This window comes from Anastrepha ludens, chromosome 2 (assembly GCF_028408465.1).
Source record: "Anastrepha ludens isolate Willacy chromosome 2, idAnaLude1.1, whole genome shotgun sequence".
In the NCBI taxonomy this organism is placed as follows: Eukaryota; Metazoa; Arthropoda; class Insecta; order Diptera; family Tephritidae; genus Anastrepha; species Anastrepha ludens.
In genome coordinates, this window is record NC_071498.1 from 71,356,564 (window position 1) to 71,375,651 (window position 19,088).

Genomic DNA, 19,088 nt, shown 5'->3' on the forward strand with positions numbered 1-19,088 from the left:
GGCATGATGAGAGTCTTGTAGAGTGTTAGTTTTGTTCGTCGAGAGAGGACTTTACTGCTCAATTGCCTACTTAGTCCAAAGTAGCACTTGTTGGCAAGAGAGATTCTACGTTGGATTTCAAGGCTGACATTGTTGTCGGTGTTAATGCTGGTTCCTAAATACACGAAGTCTTTTACAACCTCAAAATTATAACTGTCAACAGTGACGTGGGTGCCGATACGCGAGTGCGCCGACTGTTTGTTTGAAGACAGGAGGTACTTCGTTTTGTCCTTGTTCACCACCAAACCCAAACGCTTTGCCTCTTTATCCAGTTTGGAGAAGGCAGAACTAACAGCGCGGTTGTTAAGGGCGATGATGTCAATATCATCGGCATACGCCAGCAATTGTACGCTCTTATAAAAAATTGTGCCTGAGCGATTAAGTTCTGCGGCTCGTACGATGCTCTCCAACATCAGGTTAAAGAAGTCACACGACAGCGAGTCACCCTGTCTGAAACCTCGTTTGGTATCAAACGGCTCGGAGAGGTCCTTCCCAATTCTGACGGCGCTGCTGGTGTTGAGCAACGTCATCTTACATAGCCGTATTAGTTTTGCGGGGATACCAAATTCAGACATCGCGGCATACAGGTAACTCCTTTCCGTACTGTCGAATGCAGCTTTGAAGTCGACGAAAAGATGGTGTGTGTCGATTCTCCTTTCATGGGTCTTTTCCAGGATTTGGCGTATTGAGAATATTTGGTCAATGGTGGACTTTCCAGGTCTGAAGCCACACTGATAAGGTCCAATCAGTTGGTTGACGGTGGGCTTCAGCCTTTCACACAATACGCTCGCTAGAACCTTATAGGCGATATTTAGAAGACTAATCCCGCGGTAATTGGCACAAATTGCAGGATCGCCCTTCTTATGGATTGGGCAGAGCACACTTAAATTCCAATCGGCAGGCATGCTTTCATCCGACCATATTTTGCATAGGAGCTGATGCATGCACCTTACCAGCTCCTCGCCGCCATGTTTGAATAGCTCAGCCGGCAGTCCGTCGGCGCCCGCGGCTTTGTTGTTTTTTAGCCGTGATATTGCTATTCTCACCTCGTCATGGTCGGGTAACGGAACGACAATTCCAGAGCCATTTAGGTACCATGAAATTTATCTAATGCCACTCTTCAATCGGTTGACGAGATTGAGGACTTAGAAGTGCATACTAAAAAATTATCTCAAAGTCAAACCTTACAGGACCCAAAAGGCGCATGATCTCACACCAAAGCAGCAACAAGTCAGACTTGAGAGAGCGAAGAAGTTGCTTCAATTGGCCGAAAGCGGTCAATTTCCGAACATTGTGTTTGACGAGAAAATTTTTCGAGTTGAGCAATTCGTAAACTCCCAAAGCGATAAGATTTGTTTGACCGACTGTTCATACGATAATTTGAGTCATCGATTTGCCACCGGAAGGGAGCCCGCCACAGGTAATGGTTTGGACCACTGTAACCGCCGATGAGCGCTTTTCAATCGTTTTCATCGAACCTGGCGTCAAGGTTAATGTGAAATATTATCGGGAAAGTATTCTCGTGGTTGCTTTGAGGCCGTGGGCACCAGCAGCGCCGTCAGAATTGGGAAGGACCTCCTCTTTCAGACAGGGTGACCGCGCTGTTAGTTCTGCCTTCTCCAAACTGGATAAAGAGGCAAAGCGAATGGGTCTGGAGGTGAACGAGGACAAAACGAAGTACCTCCTGTCTTCAAATAAACAGTCGGCGCACTCGCGTATCGGCACCCACGTCACTGTTGACAGTTATAATTTCGAGGTTGTAAAAGACTTCGTGAATTTAGGAACCAGCATTAACACCGATAACAATGTCAGCTTTGAAATCCAATGTAGAATCTCTCTTGCCAACAAGTGCTACTTTGGACTAAGTAGGCAACTGAGCCGTAAAGTCCTCTCTCGGCGAACAAAACTAACACTCTACAAGACTTTCATCATGCCCGTCCTAACGTATGGCGCAGAAGCTTGGACGATGACAACATCGGATGAAGGGACGCTTGGAGTGGTTGAGAGAAAGATTCTGCGTAAGATTTTTGGGCCTTTCCACGTTGGCAACGGCGAATATCGCAGGCGATGGAACGATGAGCTGTATGAGCTTTACGACGACATAGATGTCATGTCGTCCGAATGGATACAAACGCTCCGGCTTTGAAAGTGTTCGATGCGGTACCAGCTGGTGGTAGCAGGGGAAGAGGAAGACTCCTCTGTGTTGGAAAGATCACCTGGAGAAAGACTTGGCTTCACTTGGTGTGTCCAATTGGCGCCGGTTAGCACGAGAAAGAAACGACTGGCGTGCTTTGTTAAACTCGGCCAAAATCGCGATTGAAGTACTATTTTCTGTGTAATAATGTAGTATAATGTTATTGGAATTTACTCTTATTTGGTAATTTTTCAAAATGTCTGTACCATTACTAGACATACCTAAATAAATAATAAAACTAGTCATCTTCCCGCTTATAGAAATCAAAATTAATTTTGAGCTGATCCTACAATACATTTACGCCCAATGAATGAACCATTCTGGTGCTTATATCCGGAAAACGCTGTATATATGTATGTATATAATTATATGCCAGTCTATAGACTAATCTCAAATTGATGCTGGAATGACGACTACAAATCCTTACTGAAAAATTTAGAATCTTCGTCTTCCGATTTCGTTCCACCATAATCTCTTGATGTTGTTTAGATGCATAATTGCTTGAAGTATGTATGTACGTTCCATTTGAAGTGGAATCAAATGTTTCTGAAAATAACTACATTTTCTTTTCAAAGACCATGCAAATGACCACATTTGGCTTCAATTGTTCTCGTTTTCGACGTTTCCATCAAATTAGTCAGTGTTTCAGCCAATGTGGTGCCGAATTCACGTCGTCTCGGTTTTCAATTGGCTTCGATGTTATAAGCGGAATGTCTAGCTCGTTGGCTGAATCTGTGGCTGCCATTACTAACTAAGACTTCCAGAACCAACAAATTTAGCGCATGCTACACACCTTATAACTATAAATGCTTTAATTTTGTCTTCCAATGCGTTAATTGGAGCAGGCTTGTCTGAATAGACATGAGCTTTAACATAGCCCCACAAAAAATTATCTAAAGGCGTTATATCGCACGATCTGGGTGGCCAATTCACAGGTCCCGAACGTGAAATAAAATGTTCACCGAACTCGCCTCTCAACAAGTCCATTGTTACGCGTGCTATGTGGCACGTGGCACCGTCTTGCTGAAACCACATGTCATGCAAGTCAAGCTCTTGCATTTTGGGCAAAAAAAAGTTGGATATCATTTCACGGTAGCGCTCACCATTCACAGTTACATTACGATTCGCAGCATCTTTGAAGAAGTACGGTCCAATGATACCTCCAGCCCATAAACCGCACCAAACTGGGACCTTTTCTGGTAGCTCTTGCCATTCTTCTGGCTGATCTTCGCTCCAAAACTGACAATTCTGCTGGGTACAATGGGTACGTAAACCCATTGATCCAAAAATGAGCTTCGTCGCTGAACACAATTATTCGACTTTAAACTTTCTTAACAGAACACGCATTTTTATAATAAAATTCAATGATTTGCAAGCGTTGTTCGTTTGTAAGACGATTCATGGTTAAATTATAGACCAAACTAAAGATGTTTGACAGTGAAACAAAACACGAAACGTGCGTCAGCTGTTTAAACCAACTGTTTAAAAAGATAATAGCTAAAAAACCATGCTTTATGTGAGATACCGGCCGAAACATTGGAAAGAGTATGCCAAAATTGGACGAAGCGAATGGACCATTTGAGGCGCAGTCGCGGTCAACATTTGCATGAAATAATCTTCAAACATTAAATTGTATGTACTGTACTATCGATTTGAATAAAAATTTCACGCATTTTTCTGAATATTACGTGTGTTTTTTTGAAAAACTTTCCTATAGCTCTTAAAAAATCACCCTTTATTATTAAAACAAAATGTGTATTTTGTATTAAAAACAAAAAAAAACTGTTACAAGTGCTCTAGGTGATAATACTAAATAGTTTTCGGTTTTAAAAAATACTAGCTGTTGTAGCAGTTCATTAAATCTTGCCAGGCGCATTGATGCCATCGGTTGTCTCCTCTATCTCATCTTACGCTGAACACAGGAAATATGTTTCGAAAGAGTGTCGTGCGGAGTACCTTTGATTCTGGATAAGTTAAGACCCTTTAGTTTACCTTTTCCAATAAAAAACGGCAACTGTGGAATCACTGAAGCTATATCCCAGTGAACAACATTAACGAGTGGTTAAGTAAATAAAGCTTTACAGTTTTCTCGAAATCATATCTCGAATATATTTTCAAAGTGATAATTTTTTCAGATGAATTTTTACAAGAAATAATTTTTACTGCTTCGAAGAAAACGAATATTCTGAATGTAAAAAGTGTAGACAATAGCAGCGCGGTATACTTGAGAGCAACGCTACAAGCCATTACCGCTTCTCACAAGTTCCACAATACTAGTGACATGATCAGAAAACAGTCGCCACTGATACGACTTTAACGACTATTCTCCTGAAATGCGAAACCTCTACTTCTCTCCATTCTTATTTCAAATCTAATTTTCATCTGCATTTACGTTTGCATTATTTTTAAACTGTTGCACTGAACAACTTGACGCTTTAGAACTATTAAAAAGAGCTACCTAATATAACGATTATAATAATTACAAATTAAACACATTAGAAGCTGAGTTCGACCGCAACAACGAGTGTCCGAACTAGTACACGTATTCGTACAAATCATCGTAGTACGGCCGTATTATAGGCTTCGCAAGATACTCAAGACGTCTTAGATGCTCGCGCCATTGTCGATAGGTCATACGTCGACGCGGTGGCACCTCCTCAATCGGTGGCTCAGGTATCGGACAATGTTGCCGTAATGGTGGCACCATACGTGGTAATGCCAGCCGTAACATATTCGCAGTTGGCTTGTAATTGAGCGCGGCACGTATGATGGGAAAGCGTAGCGTCGACCAGAATTCCGTCTCCAGTTCCAGATGATGAAACCACTTCGGTACTTTGGGAGGCGCAAATGGTCGACCGCGATCCTTTTTAGCTGGTTCTTTGAGCGATATTTTTGGCGCATACGGGTAATCAGGTGGAGGTGGAAAGATATACTTTTCACGTGGATCTCTTGGTTCGCTTATTTTTGCAGCATGTTCCAGCAATTCTGCGAATGTATATGTTTTCTTTTTTTTCTCCTTCTTTTTCTTAACATCAGTGGCTTTGGTAGTTGGTTTGTCACTGCAATGTGGTGGCGGTATTTCGCGTGGTGCTGCATTCTTCACGGCCCAGCGATAGAAACGGACCCAATCGCGGCGTGTCATTGGACCACGCTTCTGCCAGCGTGTCACTTCACGCTTGGGTCGTGGGAAATTGAAATGTTTGGGTAGCGCATTCTTTTCGACCCACTCGAACCAGCGTGGACGTGGCTTTTCCTCCTCAGCTGGTTCGACCAGTGAAGCTGTCAATGACATAGTGATGGCAGTGTTGTGTGATTTTGTCCTTACGTTTGAGAATAGAACTCAAATTGTTGTTTTTTTTTTAATTTGTTTTTGTGGACGAAGTTTCGTAGGTTGACACTGGTTTTGTGGCTTATGGATTAAGCCAATGAAATGTTCTAACAATAACTACGTAGAGTAACTGTTGATGTAGCTGTTGATTTGGCTATTTTACTTTTACTGCGTCAGTTGTTGATGGTGGTGGGGGTTAGGTTATGAGGCTACGTAGTGTAACTGTGAGCGGTAGTTGCGAGTCTTAAGTTTAACTCAGCTCGTTTCGGCGGTTATTTTAGCTGATGGTGCAAAGGATTCTCCTGTCTTAACTGTTTAGCTGACGTACTTCAAATTAAAATATCGAACACTCTATTTTGGTTTTACTGAGGATTATTCTACTTGAAGTACTACAATTTAGTTTGCGGCGTTGAAAGTTGTTTTTGTTGGTTTGATATTTGTTTGTATCGGTGGTTTGAAGCTGCTATTGTAGAGTTTTCGGATTTTACGGAGTTTTACGCCAAAATTTCAGCACAGAAATTTCGAATCGAAAAAACCGCTTTGATTATTTGTGTTTTGGTTCAAATTCTATATATGTGCGCCGTTCTAATGCCAATTATTTTCCAATATTTTTTATATTCAAAAATATTTTTTTCAACTTTTCAAAAATTTTTGATTTAAAAATACTCGAATATGTGTTTTTTCTAATAATAAAAAGGATCCAAAATAACGTCGAACATGGAAACGAAAAAACTAGATGAAACCACTTCGCCTCTCTAATGAAAGATGCAAAACATGCAATGTGAATGGCTGCGGATTCTAAGTCCGCTAGACACCCACAACAGAGAGTTTAGACAGCGATGTCGTGTTTAAAGAACGCGGGACAATGGCAGAGAACGTTTTCAACACTTTCTCGTCGTTCTAGCAGCTGTAACAAAAGTCATTAGAAGCAAATGGGTTTCCAATAGTACAAATGTGAAGTTTGTGAAATTCCGAAGATTCGTCAATATGCCGCTCATATGTTACCTAAGCTCTATGACTCTAATGAGTTATTTCATAGAAGAGGCGGATTCACCATAAATTTAGTTGGCGCCCCTCGGCAGGCAATGGCAGACCGCCGAACGTATTTCTGCCATGGAAAAACTCCTCGTAAAAAAACATCTGTCGTTTGGAGGCTGTGATTAACTGCTAAACATAGCGCTAAATGAACTCTTTTTGGTAGCTTAGGTACTTTATTTTTAAAGCAACGCGGTAGGTACTTCCGTAACCTACTATGTATGTATATGTTTGAAAGGCATCCGGCTCTGTTTGGCAAAATATCCATATTTCACGCGTATTGCCCCAAAAAGATGAGCTATTGATTTAAGCGATATGTCAGGCTGTATTCTATATTGTTTTGGTCCTAGACATACCGAGCAAGTTCTTACTCATAAGCACACCCTTTAGAAAACCAAATGTTTTTCCTACAAATTTTACTTTTCCTCCACAAATTTCTAGAATTTGCAGCCCAGTTTGCTAAGGGAGTCCACAGCCCTGGAGGAGCCCTGCCTCCATTAACCCATAGGAAGCAAACTGAGTAATGTACCTGAGAATATCATATGATATTTCAATTAAATTTTTGTAAGATAAAATAAAAATACACTTGAAAAAAAAAAAAAAAATTAAATTTTTGTAAGATAAAATAAAAATACACTTGAAATGAAACCCACTAGCTTACGCAGCTAATTTATAAAGTTCTTTATTTGTAGACATCTTTTTTTATACTGCTTTTGGTTTGGTTGATTAGAAAATGAATCCTGCTTTTGAAAAAAATCCTTTTACACTTATGTCAATTGTGGCATTGCGGCTTTCAATAGTACATCTCATAAAGTTTTTTTTACTGCTATTTGTGTAGCCGCTAATTTGCTTTTGGTTTGATCAAATTTCCCCCCTTTTAGTCCATCCGTGACCATCCAATCTCGTCCGAAATTTGGGTAATTAATAATATAACCTGAGATGTACTCCAATGCGTCTTCGCATAGTAAAATTCATCGACCTCAATACCGTCTTCGATTTTGTTATTGTTCATTTGGGTGACTTTTTCATCTAACTCATTAAATTCTACAGAGGGATCTGCATAGTCAAACTCAAGGTCAAGCCACTTTGCGTTATCTTGGTTATAACATACAAAATGAAGAACAGTCTAAACTCTATGAAAGTGTAGATGGCATACTCCAAGGTAATATAATGGGCCTAATACTTTACTTGATTTACACACAGGATCTACCAATCACAGAGGAAACCATCGTCGGAACTTTTGCAGATTACACCGCCCTACTCGCTATAGACTCCCACCCCGAACAGGCTTCCCTCAAACTCCAGAAAAAACTTGATAAAATAGCTCAATGGCTGAAAGACTGAAAAATAAAAGTTATCGAGACAAAATCTGCTCAAGCTACTTTTGCACTCAAACGAAACACTTGCCCACCCGCCAAACTCAATAAACTCTTGGCACGCATCTCTACAGCAATCTCACATGGAAAACGCATATTTTCACCAAACACAAAGCACTTAGAAATGAACTACGCAAACTATACTGGTTGATTAACCGAAATTCTCATGTTTCTCTCAAAAGGAAACTCTTAATCTACTCAGTGCTTTCCATACATTTGTAATAAAATGTCTCAGTTTTATGTACAAATATTCCTGAATGTTAAGAAAACCGATTGCAATAAATCAATGGTTTAAAAAGAAAAAACAAAAACACTTCGTGTTGCCGACATCAACTTTAAGAGTCATACTCAGTATTCAGGTATTATTTGGTAAAAGAACATATTAATCATAACGTACATGATAAGTGTATATACATAAATACAATTATAATATTTCAGTACAAAAACACGAATTTCACCAACATAAACGTACGCCCGTGTCAGATGAACGATGAAACTAATGAGAACCCCATGTAAATGAATTCTCACCACCGTTGCGTTCCGTAGTATCGTAGATCGTTGACGTGGGATTTTGGATTGTTTCCATAGAAACGTGTCAGCTGATTGCTCTCTCACTACACAGTGTTGCCAAACAGCACATTTCGAAATCATTTACAAAATAAACTTATACAAATTTTAATTTTTATTAAAATAACTTTATAACAAAGTTGAATAATGATAATTCCGGATAAATGAACTATTTGCATTTGTTGGTTTTTGGCTTTGGTTTCTTAAACAATGAAAAATTGAATAAGTGTCGATACCACAAAACACAAACACACAGAAACCGATGTTTGTGTAAATATGTAACCAAAGGAAGCAGCTATTTTCTACGAGCACAAGTGTTGCTCAATTTTGTGTATCCCACAGGCAACGGAAAGGGACCACGATACGTTGGTGAGAGTGAGCACCATTAGTTTTATTGAAGTGGAAACTTCTTTAGAATCGTTGGGAGTGATTTGAGACTCGATGAAACGAAAAAGCGACACCACTCTTGGCTACGAAGCGTTATATGTTGACATATGTACGTATATGTGTGTGGCTGCGTACTGCTGAGCCACGCTAGTATAGTGAGTATTGTAGTATGTATACTACACTGCCTATTACTTGCTTTAGTGTTTAGTTCAAGCGTCATACGTATGTATGATAGTACTTATGTGTGCGCGCCTGCGTATTACGGAGCCACGGTGAGCGAGAAGGCATTATGTATACCTATACTACACTACCGAATACTTGCTTAGACCAAGCGTCCTACGAATGTTTGTGTGTATGTTAGTACGTCTGTGTAATATACGCGTTACGACGCTCATAATAGCAACTGCGTGTGCTGTATTGCGTCCGTATTTTTATTTTTATATTTAAATATTTACCGCAATTTCAGGCGGTGTTGCAATATACCACAATCAAAATGACGGTGCTCGTATTGTAACTCCACAGATAGATCTGAATGCACAGCAAGTAGAATCACTGTCTGTTCAGCTCTCTAAAGTGGGAGAAATATGTGCATGCGAAACCAGATTGAGCAATGGAAAAACAGTTTTAATTGTGGCAATTTATATTTCACCGAATCAATCAATAAATAGCATCACGGAATTCATTCACGAAAATTTAATAAAGTATACACCAGAAGTATAGCGGATACTTAGAAAAGATTACGATATAGTTCAAATGATTTTAAGTGGCGATTTTAACGCAAATTTTGCATTGGACACAGCGGTTCCTTTAATTGACTTTCTCAATACAACATTCAATTTAAAAATGTGTAACAATCGCACTGAATCGACAACACGATCAAAAACAACAATTGACGCGGTATTTCAAAGATATGTTGACAACATCGAAACCAAAGCATTTGTATTATATTTTAGCTATCATAAGCCACTCGTATCATTTGCTGAAATTGAAAACATTGAGGATGAATAATAATAAAGTGAAGAAAATAAAATATGAACTTTATAGCAATATTATAATGAACCTATAATTATCCCGCTCCTAATGCTGCTTTCGTCTCATTCTCTCTCAGTTTGTTTTACGGAAGGTTTCACTTCTATCGCGTCTAACCGTTAGACTGGTATTTTTTTTTCTATAGTTTACTTAAAATAATTGTTTTCCGAACTTCCAAAACTGAAAAGTAATTTCATTCGGGTTAAAACTAATGACACTTAAGCTGGTGACAAACAGGGCACAATTCACAGCGATTTGTGCCTAGTCCGTAGCAAACACACTGTACACAAATCCGCAAACCATCGTTTCGTTGCGATCGTCATACTGTTAACATGCGAAAAAACGGATGAAGCGATTGCTCTGGCAGTTATTTACATTAGCATTAAAAAAACGAAAAAAAGACAACCAGCAGGTTTGGATGAAAGAATGCCTGTAAAATAGGAACAATCATTCTTATATTAAGTTGTTAAGAAATATGGAAATGACTGCCCCAGGGTATCAAATTTTTGTTTAACACTTGTAATTTTTCCGCTTACTCTTATATCGACGAGGGTCAGCAAAAAATGAGAAAATCTACAAACTGTCCCACAAATTAGCAAGGAATCCCAGGTAAATGAAAATTTTCAACTACTTGAGATATGTGCCCGCAATTCGCCATACATGATGGATTTTCTCCCAACTACAACAAATCGCTGGGAATTGTAGCCTGTTTGTGGCCAGCTTTAATGCAAATTTTTCCAATGCATTTCACGAATAGTCAAATAAACACGTTTACATTTTTTGTTTTGGTTACTTGACTCACTGTATACACTGTTTTATTATTAAATCATGAACCAGAACCATAAATGTGCATATGTAACGACACTATATTCGATATTCATTTATTTTATTTTATTTATGAAGGTATATAACATAATGAGCGAAACTGTATTGCGCTTTCACTTATCGGTAAGTGAGTGAAGTTAGTTGCGTTGAATTAAAGTGGTACCATTCTCTAGTTCTGTTTTTACGTTCTACGTCACGAGTGTTGTCAAACAGTTGTGAATCAAACTTTTGAACTTTATACAAAATTTAGAAAACACAACAAATATTCTTCTAAATTTCGAATCGTTTAGGAAATTGATGGGTACGCCAAAATATGGCTCATAGAATTTTAATAAAATAAGTATGATACAACTTTTAAGTTTGTATAAAGTTTGATTTACGAGTATATGGGTTTAGTTGAGGCATGCGCAATGTTTAAAACAAAATAAAAATATTTTTGCTCCAAACAAAAATTCAATTTTAAAATGAAAACCACGCCATGGACTCAGTTATACTCGCCAGTGTACCTTACCTGTATTCAAATATGAACGAGACGGTATCAATAAAACGGTCCGCGGATGACATATGGCAAAAATAATTTTTTTTTTTTTTTGGTAGGACTGTTATAAGCTTACATGGCAAATTTCAGCGTGATATGTCACATAGTTTGTTTTCTGTGCTACTGTAAACAAGTCAAGCTCGAGTGTGTTCTTCGAATTCTCTTTTATGACTTCAATTGTCTCAAAATGTTTTCCACGGAGCGGCAACTTGAGCTTGGGAAACAGGAAAAAGTCACATGGAGCCATATCAGGCGAATACGGTGCTTGCGGAACGATATTAACATTATTTTTGTTCAAATAATAGCGAACAAGACGTGATGTGTGAGGTGGTGCATTATCGTGATGCAAGAACCATGACTTGTCGTCCCACAATTCCTTCCTTTTAAGACGAATGCTCTCGCGCAAATGCTTTAAAACGTCTAAATAATATTCAGCGTTAACCGATTTTGCGATTTGTGCGATTTTCAAGCACAATTTCCTTTACTTTTCCGATGCTTTCGTCGTTTACTGATGTTGCTGGACGACGTTCATGAGGCAAGTTTTCAACCGATGTACGGCCCTCTTTGAACGATTTGTACCACTGGAAAACACGTGCACGCGATAAAGCAGAGTCCCCATAGGTTGTCTGCAACATTTTTAAGGCGTCTGAAGCCGAAATTTTCTTGGAATAACAAAATTTCAAACAAATTCTTTGTTCAACTTGAATTTCCATCGTTAAATTCCGAGAACACACTCGAGCTTGACTTGTTTACAGTAGCACAGAAAACAAACTATGTGACATATCACGCTGAAATTTGCCATGTAAGCTTATAGCAGTCCTACCAAAAAACAAAAAATGTATTTTTGCCATATGTCATCCGCGGACCGTTTTATTGATACCGTCCCGTTCATATTTGAGCAGAAGGTATGTACTACGAGTATACACGGGAAAATTATACCCGATATTTTTGTTATTCTGTCTTCCCTATTTGAAGAAATTTCAGGTGGCTTTAACAATCATTTGAGTACATTTATTTAGACAAAAATTCAGTAGTAAATAAACAGCAAATTATATCGGTATAATTCTTTTACTCGTAGAATAAAAATATTTTACAAATTCACAATGCACAACCAAAAAACAAAAATACTTCAAAATACGATTAATTCAAGAATAAAATTAAATTAAATTAGGAGTAATAAACAAATCTTTTCTGAGAGTTCATATATCTATAGATACGTCGACGGATCATTAATGGCCACTTCTTAATAAATATTAGAATTCGGCCAATAAGCAGATATGTGTCATCAGAAGCAGCAAAAAAGTGAAAAAGCAAAAAACAGGAAATAAGGTTATCGCTGTTGAGACTTTATATCAAATGGTCACCGGCAATGCCCACCAGACAACAGCAAAACAATAACTATCAAAACAAAAAAAGCAGCGTTGGTGGCATCAAGCATTGCAAGCTGCTGCCAAATGCTGTTGATGTTGATGACGATGGTGATGGGAATAGCGATGGTGATGGCAATGACATCAGTATCCACAAAAATTGACAATTGAAAATTGAAAAATTTTACCGATTCTGCCAGGCATTTTAGCATCTTTCGTTTTTTGTTGCTTGATGGCTACTGCCGATGCAGTGATCAAAGGCCTGAGATGCGCATCGGATGCACACTGACGGCGAACGTATAGATGGCTGGACAGATGGTTGGGCTAAATGGTGATTGAGTGAGTGTAAATGGAAAATAGTGAATCGTAAATGCAGCAACAACAGTTAAGGCTAACTGCAACTAGATATATATGCTGATGTTGTTGTTGTTGTTGCTTTCAGATGACATCCTCTTCAATGTATATATTACAGCTGTGAACGTGCCTGCTGATGGCTGGCTACTGTCAAAGGAATTGGGTTATGACCTCGAATGCGTGTTGCGCGTGCGCCGCGCACCCAACAAGGTAATACCAACTATGGCGAAACAACAACATCAACAAACACTAGAAATATTATACACAACAACTGCAGCTACGCAAAATAAAGCTAATAAATATTATACAGCAACAGCAACAATAGCAAAATATTCCGCTGTTGCATGCCTCACTCAGGTGGTGGTGGTGGCTTAAAATGCTTAGCGTTGTGCCAGCAGCAACACTTCCTGCTTGCAACTCTATCTGCCGATGCTGCGAATGTCACCTTTGCTGCTGTAATTGTTGTTGCTATTACTTTCTCAGCTGGCGATTTTTTCAATTCGTTTGCATTTCAAATTGAAGTTTTTTGCATTTCAGCTGCAACTTATGTTGTTATTGTATATGCTGTTGTTTGTTGTATTTGTTTCTCTACGAGTATTGCCTGATAGCAGATTTGCTTGCTGTGCGGACACTTGCAATACTTGGCTTTGAATTGCGATAGCGTTGGTGGCATGCCACTTGAGCGATCTTGAGCTTCGAAATGACTTGGGATTTATTTGTGAGTCGCGCTTGATTTGGCTTGATTGTTGTTGGTTTGCCACTGTAGCTGTTGCATATGGCACATCATGCCATCAGATATGAAATTGAGATTCGTTTGCCCTAAAATGGCATGAAACGAAGAAGGAGAAGAGACTTGAATTGGGATACTTTTTTCTACTTATATGTACATAGATATTTTCTAGAGGTACTACTAGATACTGGGTGTGTGGGTGTGTGAGGTTGTAGGCGATTGAAGAGCTACCCTTTACACTTTTGGTGCAAATAATTTCGGGAAAGAAATAAGATGAAAAAACATTAAATTAAAATAAAATAACATAAAACAAACTGTCATAAAATACAAAAAAAAAAGAATAAAGGAAAACTAGATTTAATAAAATAAATAAATATAAGTATACATAAAAAATAAAAAAAAATGTTTTCAAATAAAATAAAGTAAAATATCTCCGATGGGATTGATTAACTGTAAATTTTGTAAATCGTTTGATGCTGTGCATTCACAATCAAATCAAATGAATACACGAGTATTATTACTTATTCATTGCACTTTGATTATTTAATGTAATGAATCTCCCTAAATTTGTTTGTACTTATATATATAGAAAGGATTTTTTTTATTTCATAAATGTATAGTGTCTTATATTAAATATCTTAAAATATTCAATTATCGACTTTTTCGCCTATCATTCTTGGGTCATATAGAGGCAATTCTCTCCTTGAAAGTTACTAATTTATCATACAGAATCAAATCCCATTACAAATACAAGTCAAGACTCAGCCGCTTGGGAGATTAGTGTGGAAACTAGCAGACTAACACCAACATTTTACCTATACCTACCTACACAGTATGTTCAATAAATAACAGATATTTTTATTTAAATCATGGAACACGTAGAGCTATCTATTAAACTTTGAACATATTTAAAAGGTACAAGCGTCAGCTTTCAACCGCAGCCAACTTCATATAAATCGTTTGACAGGTTAAAAACGCGCCTTTATTGACAGTATGTTTCGTGCTTGTGTCGTAAAAATACAATGGAACAATGTGTTAAACTTGGAAAATCATTTAGTGAGACGTACGAATTGGTGCAAAAAGTTTATGGTGATGATTGTTTAGCTCGTTCAAATGTACCTATATAATTGGTTTAAACGATTTAAAAATGTTCGTGAAGATTTGAATGATGATGAAAGACCTGGTCGTCCAGAAGCAAGTAATCGTGCTGAATTGGTGGAAAAAGTCTGCGAAATCATTGCTGTTGACGGAAATTTCACTGTAAGAATGTTAGCTGAAGAATTAAATTCATCTACTGGTACTATTTGGAAAATTTTAACTGACGATTTGGGTAAAAGAAAGGTTTGTGCACGCTTTGTTCCACACCAATTAAATGAAGATCAAAAAATCGCTCGTGTAGAGCATTGTAAAGACATCATTTCCACAGCTGAAAACGATCCAGATTTTCTTGATTCGATCATAAGTGGTGACGAAACATGATGCTTCAAATATGACCCTGAAACTAAGCATCAATCTGCAGAATGGAAGACGAAAGGGGAGCCAAAAGGGGTATTGTACACAAGGAATTTGTTGCAGAAGGTCAAACTATTAATGGAGAATACTATTTACAAGTTTTACATCGTTTGTGGTCAAGAATTGTTCGTGTAAGACCTGAATATCCAGAGGGGAAACAGCTGTTTTTATTGCATGATATTGCACCACCTCACAAAACTAAAAATGTTCGTGAATTTTTTATGCAAAAACATATTTGTGTCATCGACCACCCTCCGTATTCTCCTGATCTATCACCATGCGGCTATTTTTTGTTCCCTAAATTGAAAACTGCCATGAAAGGTGCTTTTTATGATGATATTCCAGCCATTCAAGCAGCCGTGACACAGGTGTTAAGGAACATTCCCTTAGATGGCATAAAAAAGTCCATGCAGAAATTGGTTGATCGTTCTAAACGTTGTATCGAGTTAAATGGAGACTATTTTGAATAAAAAATAACTTTCAAACACAGTATGATACGTGTTTTACTCTACATCTGAAAAGTTATGTTATTTATTGAACATACTGTGTATCTACCTAGTAAAATGTTTGTGTCAGTCTGCTAGTTTGCAGAAAAGACGTTTTTGTAAGTTCAGGTGGGTATTTGCATCGCACACTTGCTGAAGTGGAAGTCGGTCTAAACTAACAGTAGCAATTTACCTGCTCCTCCGAGGTAAACCCTTTTTGATTGATCTGGCTGACACTTGTATCCCTAAGGTCATCAGTGTTATTCCAGAACGATGAGCCAAAATATCTAAACCTAGTGGCATGCCACGCAGGACAGTGACAGAGAAGATATCTCACAGACTCTACCTCCTCCTCATTCTTGCGGCTTCTGCAATAGTTGAAATGAGATACGTTCAATCCTTGAGCATTTCGACTTAGGAGACAGTGGCCTGTGATCAAAGCAACTAACATAGAGGCGTTTTTCCTTGACCGATATTACTGAAGCGACCAATGCAGTTCCTAGGTTGAGAAGGGTATCTCTATACCAAGAGACAGGAGCGTGGTAGCGGCCTCTCTCCCTAATTTGTCTGCCTTACAATTCCCTGGTATGTACTATGCCCTGGCACCCATGTCAAATGGATACGGCAATATTCCGCGAGATGATGGAACTGCTGGCAACCTCAACTAAATCTCTTGGTAGCCGTTTGGCTGTCAAAATAAATAAATAAAATAATACAATAATGTACGCAAGAAAAAAGGCAACATTTAAAATAAATATTATTGCAATTTAAACACAAACAGATCAAAAATATGTCATACATTCTTTCATTATTCCACTAATTGAAAATTCATTTCAAGATCGCTTAATTGTTCTCGTCAAACTTCAGCAGAAGCCACAAATTTTTATTGTGATTTAATGAAATATCAAAAAAAAGCAATATATTATATTAATAATTAAATACAGAATCCAAGTTAAGCAATAACCACTTTAGAGCAACGCTGTAGGTGATGTTGTTGTATATACAGTTGTGGGCACAAAAGTCTGAACAAATAGTAAACTCGATTTTCAGGGGTTATAATGGCTATAGGGCATACGAATTAGAGTGTTCGCTGCCTTTTCAGTAAAAATACAAATAAAATAAACCGTGTCGTGTCTATTTTTAAATAAAAATTTTTGTGGTTGATGAAAAGTGGGTAACCGCTGTGGAAGTTTAAGCTATGCCGTATTTTAAGAAAATTACCGAAAGTAGCAAAAAGAAAGAATTCACCCTACGGAGAAAAATGCACCATCCTGAAAAAAGGCAAAAATTAGGATACAGAAGTAGTATAGGAGAGGTTATCTGCTGTTTCACGCTTTCTGTCACACAACCTGCTACGTACAAAATGGGGTACGTCCACAACTTTACAGTTGTCTTATCACTCCGCAAATCTGCGCGTACTCCAATGGCGCCAGTTGAAAACATAAGTGAGTATTGCTGTAAAAAGTAGTGTTACATTCTTGATTACAATTTTTGGAAGCGCCTCGAGGGAGCGAGCAACGCTGGTTGCCTTTTCATCCCTTTAGTGGGTAGTCACAAGATTTTTAGAGTTTGGCCTGCGTCAAAGTCGCCTCTGCTTTTTCCTATTAGACGAGCGCAACATTAACATGTAAAAATAGTTTGAATAGTGGTGTTGTACAGGATGGTTTTTAAATCATGTGTTATTTTGACAGTGACAACTCTTTACGGTTGGAAATCTTGTCAAAAAGTCAGTATTATATCATAATCGCTTTCGAGCCTGGACAACTTTGGGAAATATTGTAAATTATTTCTCAAGCCATTGTTGTCTAGCCCAAACAGTGCATTTATTAAAAATAAGTCAATATCATATTTTCTAACGAAGCGCGTCTTATCTCGGCGGCTATATTAAGTGAAAAACTGCCGCATTCGGGGATTGGAAACCCTACACGTGATTCTCGAGAAGAGTTGACAAAGTGACAGTTTGGTATAAATTTTGGATAACTTTTGGCACCAAGTTCGGTAATCGTGCTGTCAGCCGACATTTCGATGACAATTGGCCAGCTGCGATTTGACGCCGCAGTGATTGAATTGGAGATATGCGTCCAGGTGAGCCCTCTTACCTATGGGGTAAACCTCTAACTTAACCTAACCCAATGATAAATTAATGCTCTGGTCTTTCAAATAGCTTTCACTCGGAGTGAATTCTATGAGAGTTTGTTTTCAAGGATTGCCAGTGGTACGCGCAACATTCTTGGATAATTGTATCTTTATTCTTTGAAAAAAGAGGTTGTCTGTAAAGTCGGTTTACTGACGATAGTTTAACGTGACAACGTCATAAGAAAATATTGATGAAATGGTTGCAATTTTTAAAACAAAATTTTAATTTTATTTGTTAGATAGATATTTTGTATGGATATAGAGGAGGAGGTAAATGGAATTGCAATGGAATAGGTCAAGTTACATTTACACAAACGTGAAAAATGACGAAACATTTATCAAATTCATGAAAGATATCTTCAATTTCAATTGCGCATCAGATGTTAATAAGTCAACAACACTAAGAGGCTACATCATCGATTTGCCTTTTTCAAGACACTTTATACTCGAAACACCCCCTTTAATTCCCTACTTTTCCTATCATCGTCCTATTCTCAACAGAGAAATGGTTCATTACCATGCACACAGGAAGAAGGCATATGCAAATACAAGGATGTGAATTTATATACCTACAAATGCGCATATACATACATATATATGCTCACTCATGTAGGACAGAGCCAGATGTCGAACGTTGCCGAACGCGGGGGCCGATTGTGCTCTTTGTCGTTCGTTCCGCGCTCTCGCTTGCAGTTCAAGCACATTAGCTTACATTTGCTTGCGTACGGAATAGATTCGTATAATTGATATGTCCATATGATTTGTATGCATCTTTACATATATGTAGATTTGTTCTTTTTGAAAATTGCGCGAAATTGTATATGTATATGCATGTTTATATACATATATTAGTATACAACATATCTTATAAGGTATATGATAAATATTAAAATACATTTTTTCCTTCATATACAATAAAAAAATTAATAATAATAATATTAAAACAACAGGTATTATTAACAAACTTGGTTTTATTTTAAATTATTCAAGTAAATCAAATAAATAAGAAGGCATATGCAAATACAAATACGTGAATTTATATATGTACATATGCGCATATACATACATATATAAGCTCACTTAAGTAGGAGAGAGCAAGATGTCGAACGTTGCCTTTCGTTTGCTTTGTCGTTCGATCCGCGCTTTCGCTTGCAGTTCATTCAAGGTAACGACAAATGAGCAAGGT

General features: G+C 37.9%; 2 protein-coding genes across 2 annotated transcripts in view; both read right to left on the reverse strand.

Annotated features, from left to right (window-relative positions):
• The window catches only part of LOC128871805 (chromatin-remodeling ATPase INO80), a 131,748-nt gene that overhangs the window by 24,332 nt on the left and 88,328 nt on the right, over positions 1 to 19,088 (reverse strand). The gene's annotated exons all lie outside the window — the stretch shown is intronic.
• LOC128871809 (uncharacterized) lies at positions 4,311 to 6,220 on the reverse strand. The gene has a single exon (XM_054113892.1). The coding sequence runs from the start codon at positions 5,523 to 5,525 to the stop codon at positions 4,767 to 4,769; it is 759 nt and encodes a 252-aa protein (XP_053969867.1). The 5' UTR covers positions 5,526 to 6,220; the 3' UTR covers positions 4,311 to 4,766.

Excerpts from the sequence above, each read along its gene's own strand:
- LOC128871809 (XM_054113892.1), bottom strand. The coding sequence starts at position 5,525 with ATGTCATTGACAGCTTCACTGGTCGAACCAGCTGAGGAGGAAAAGCCA.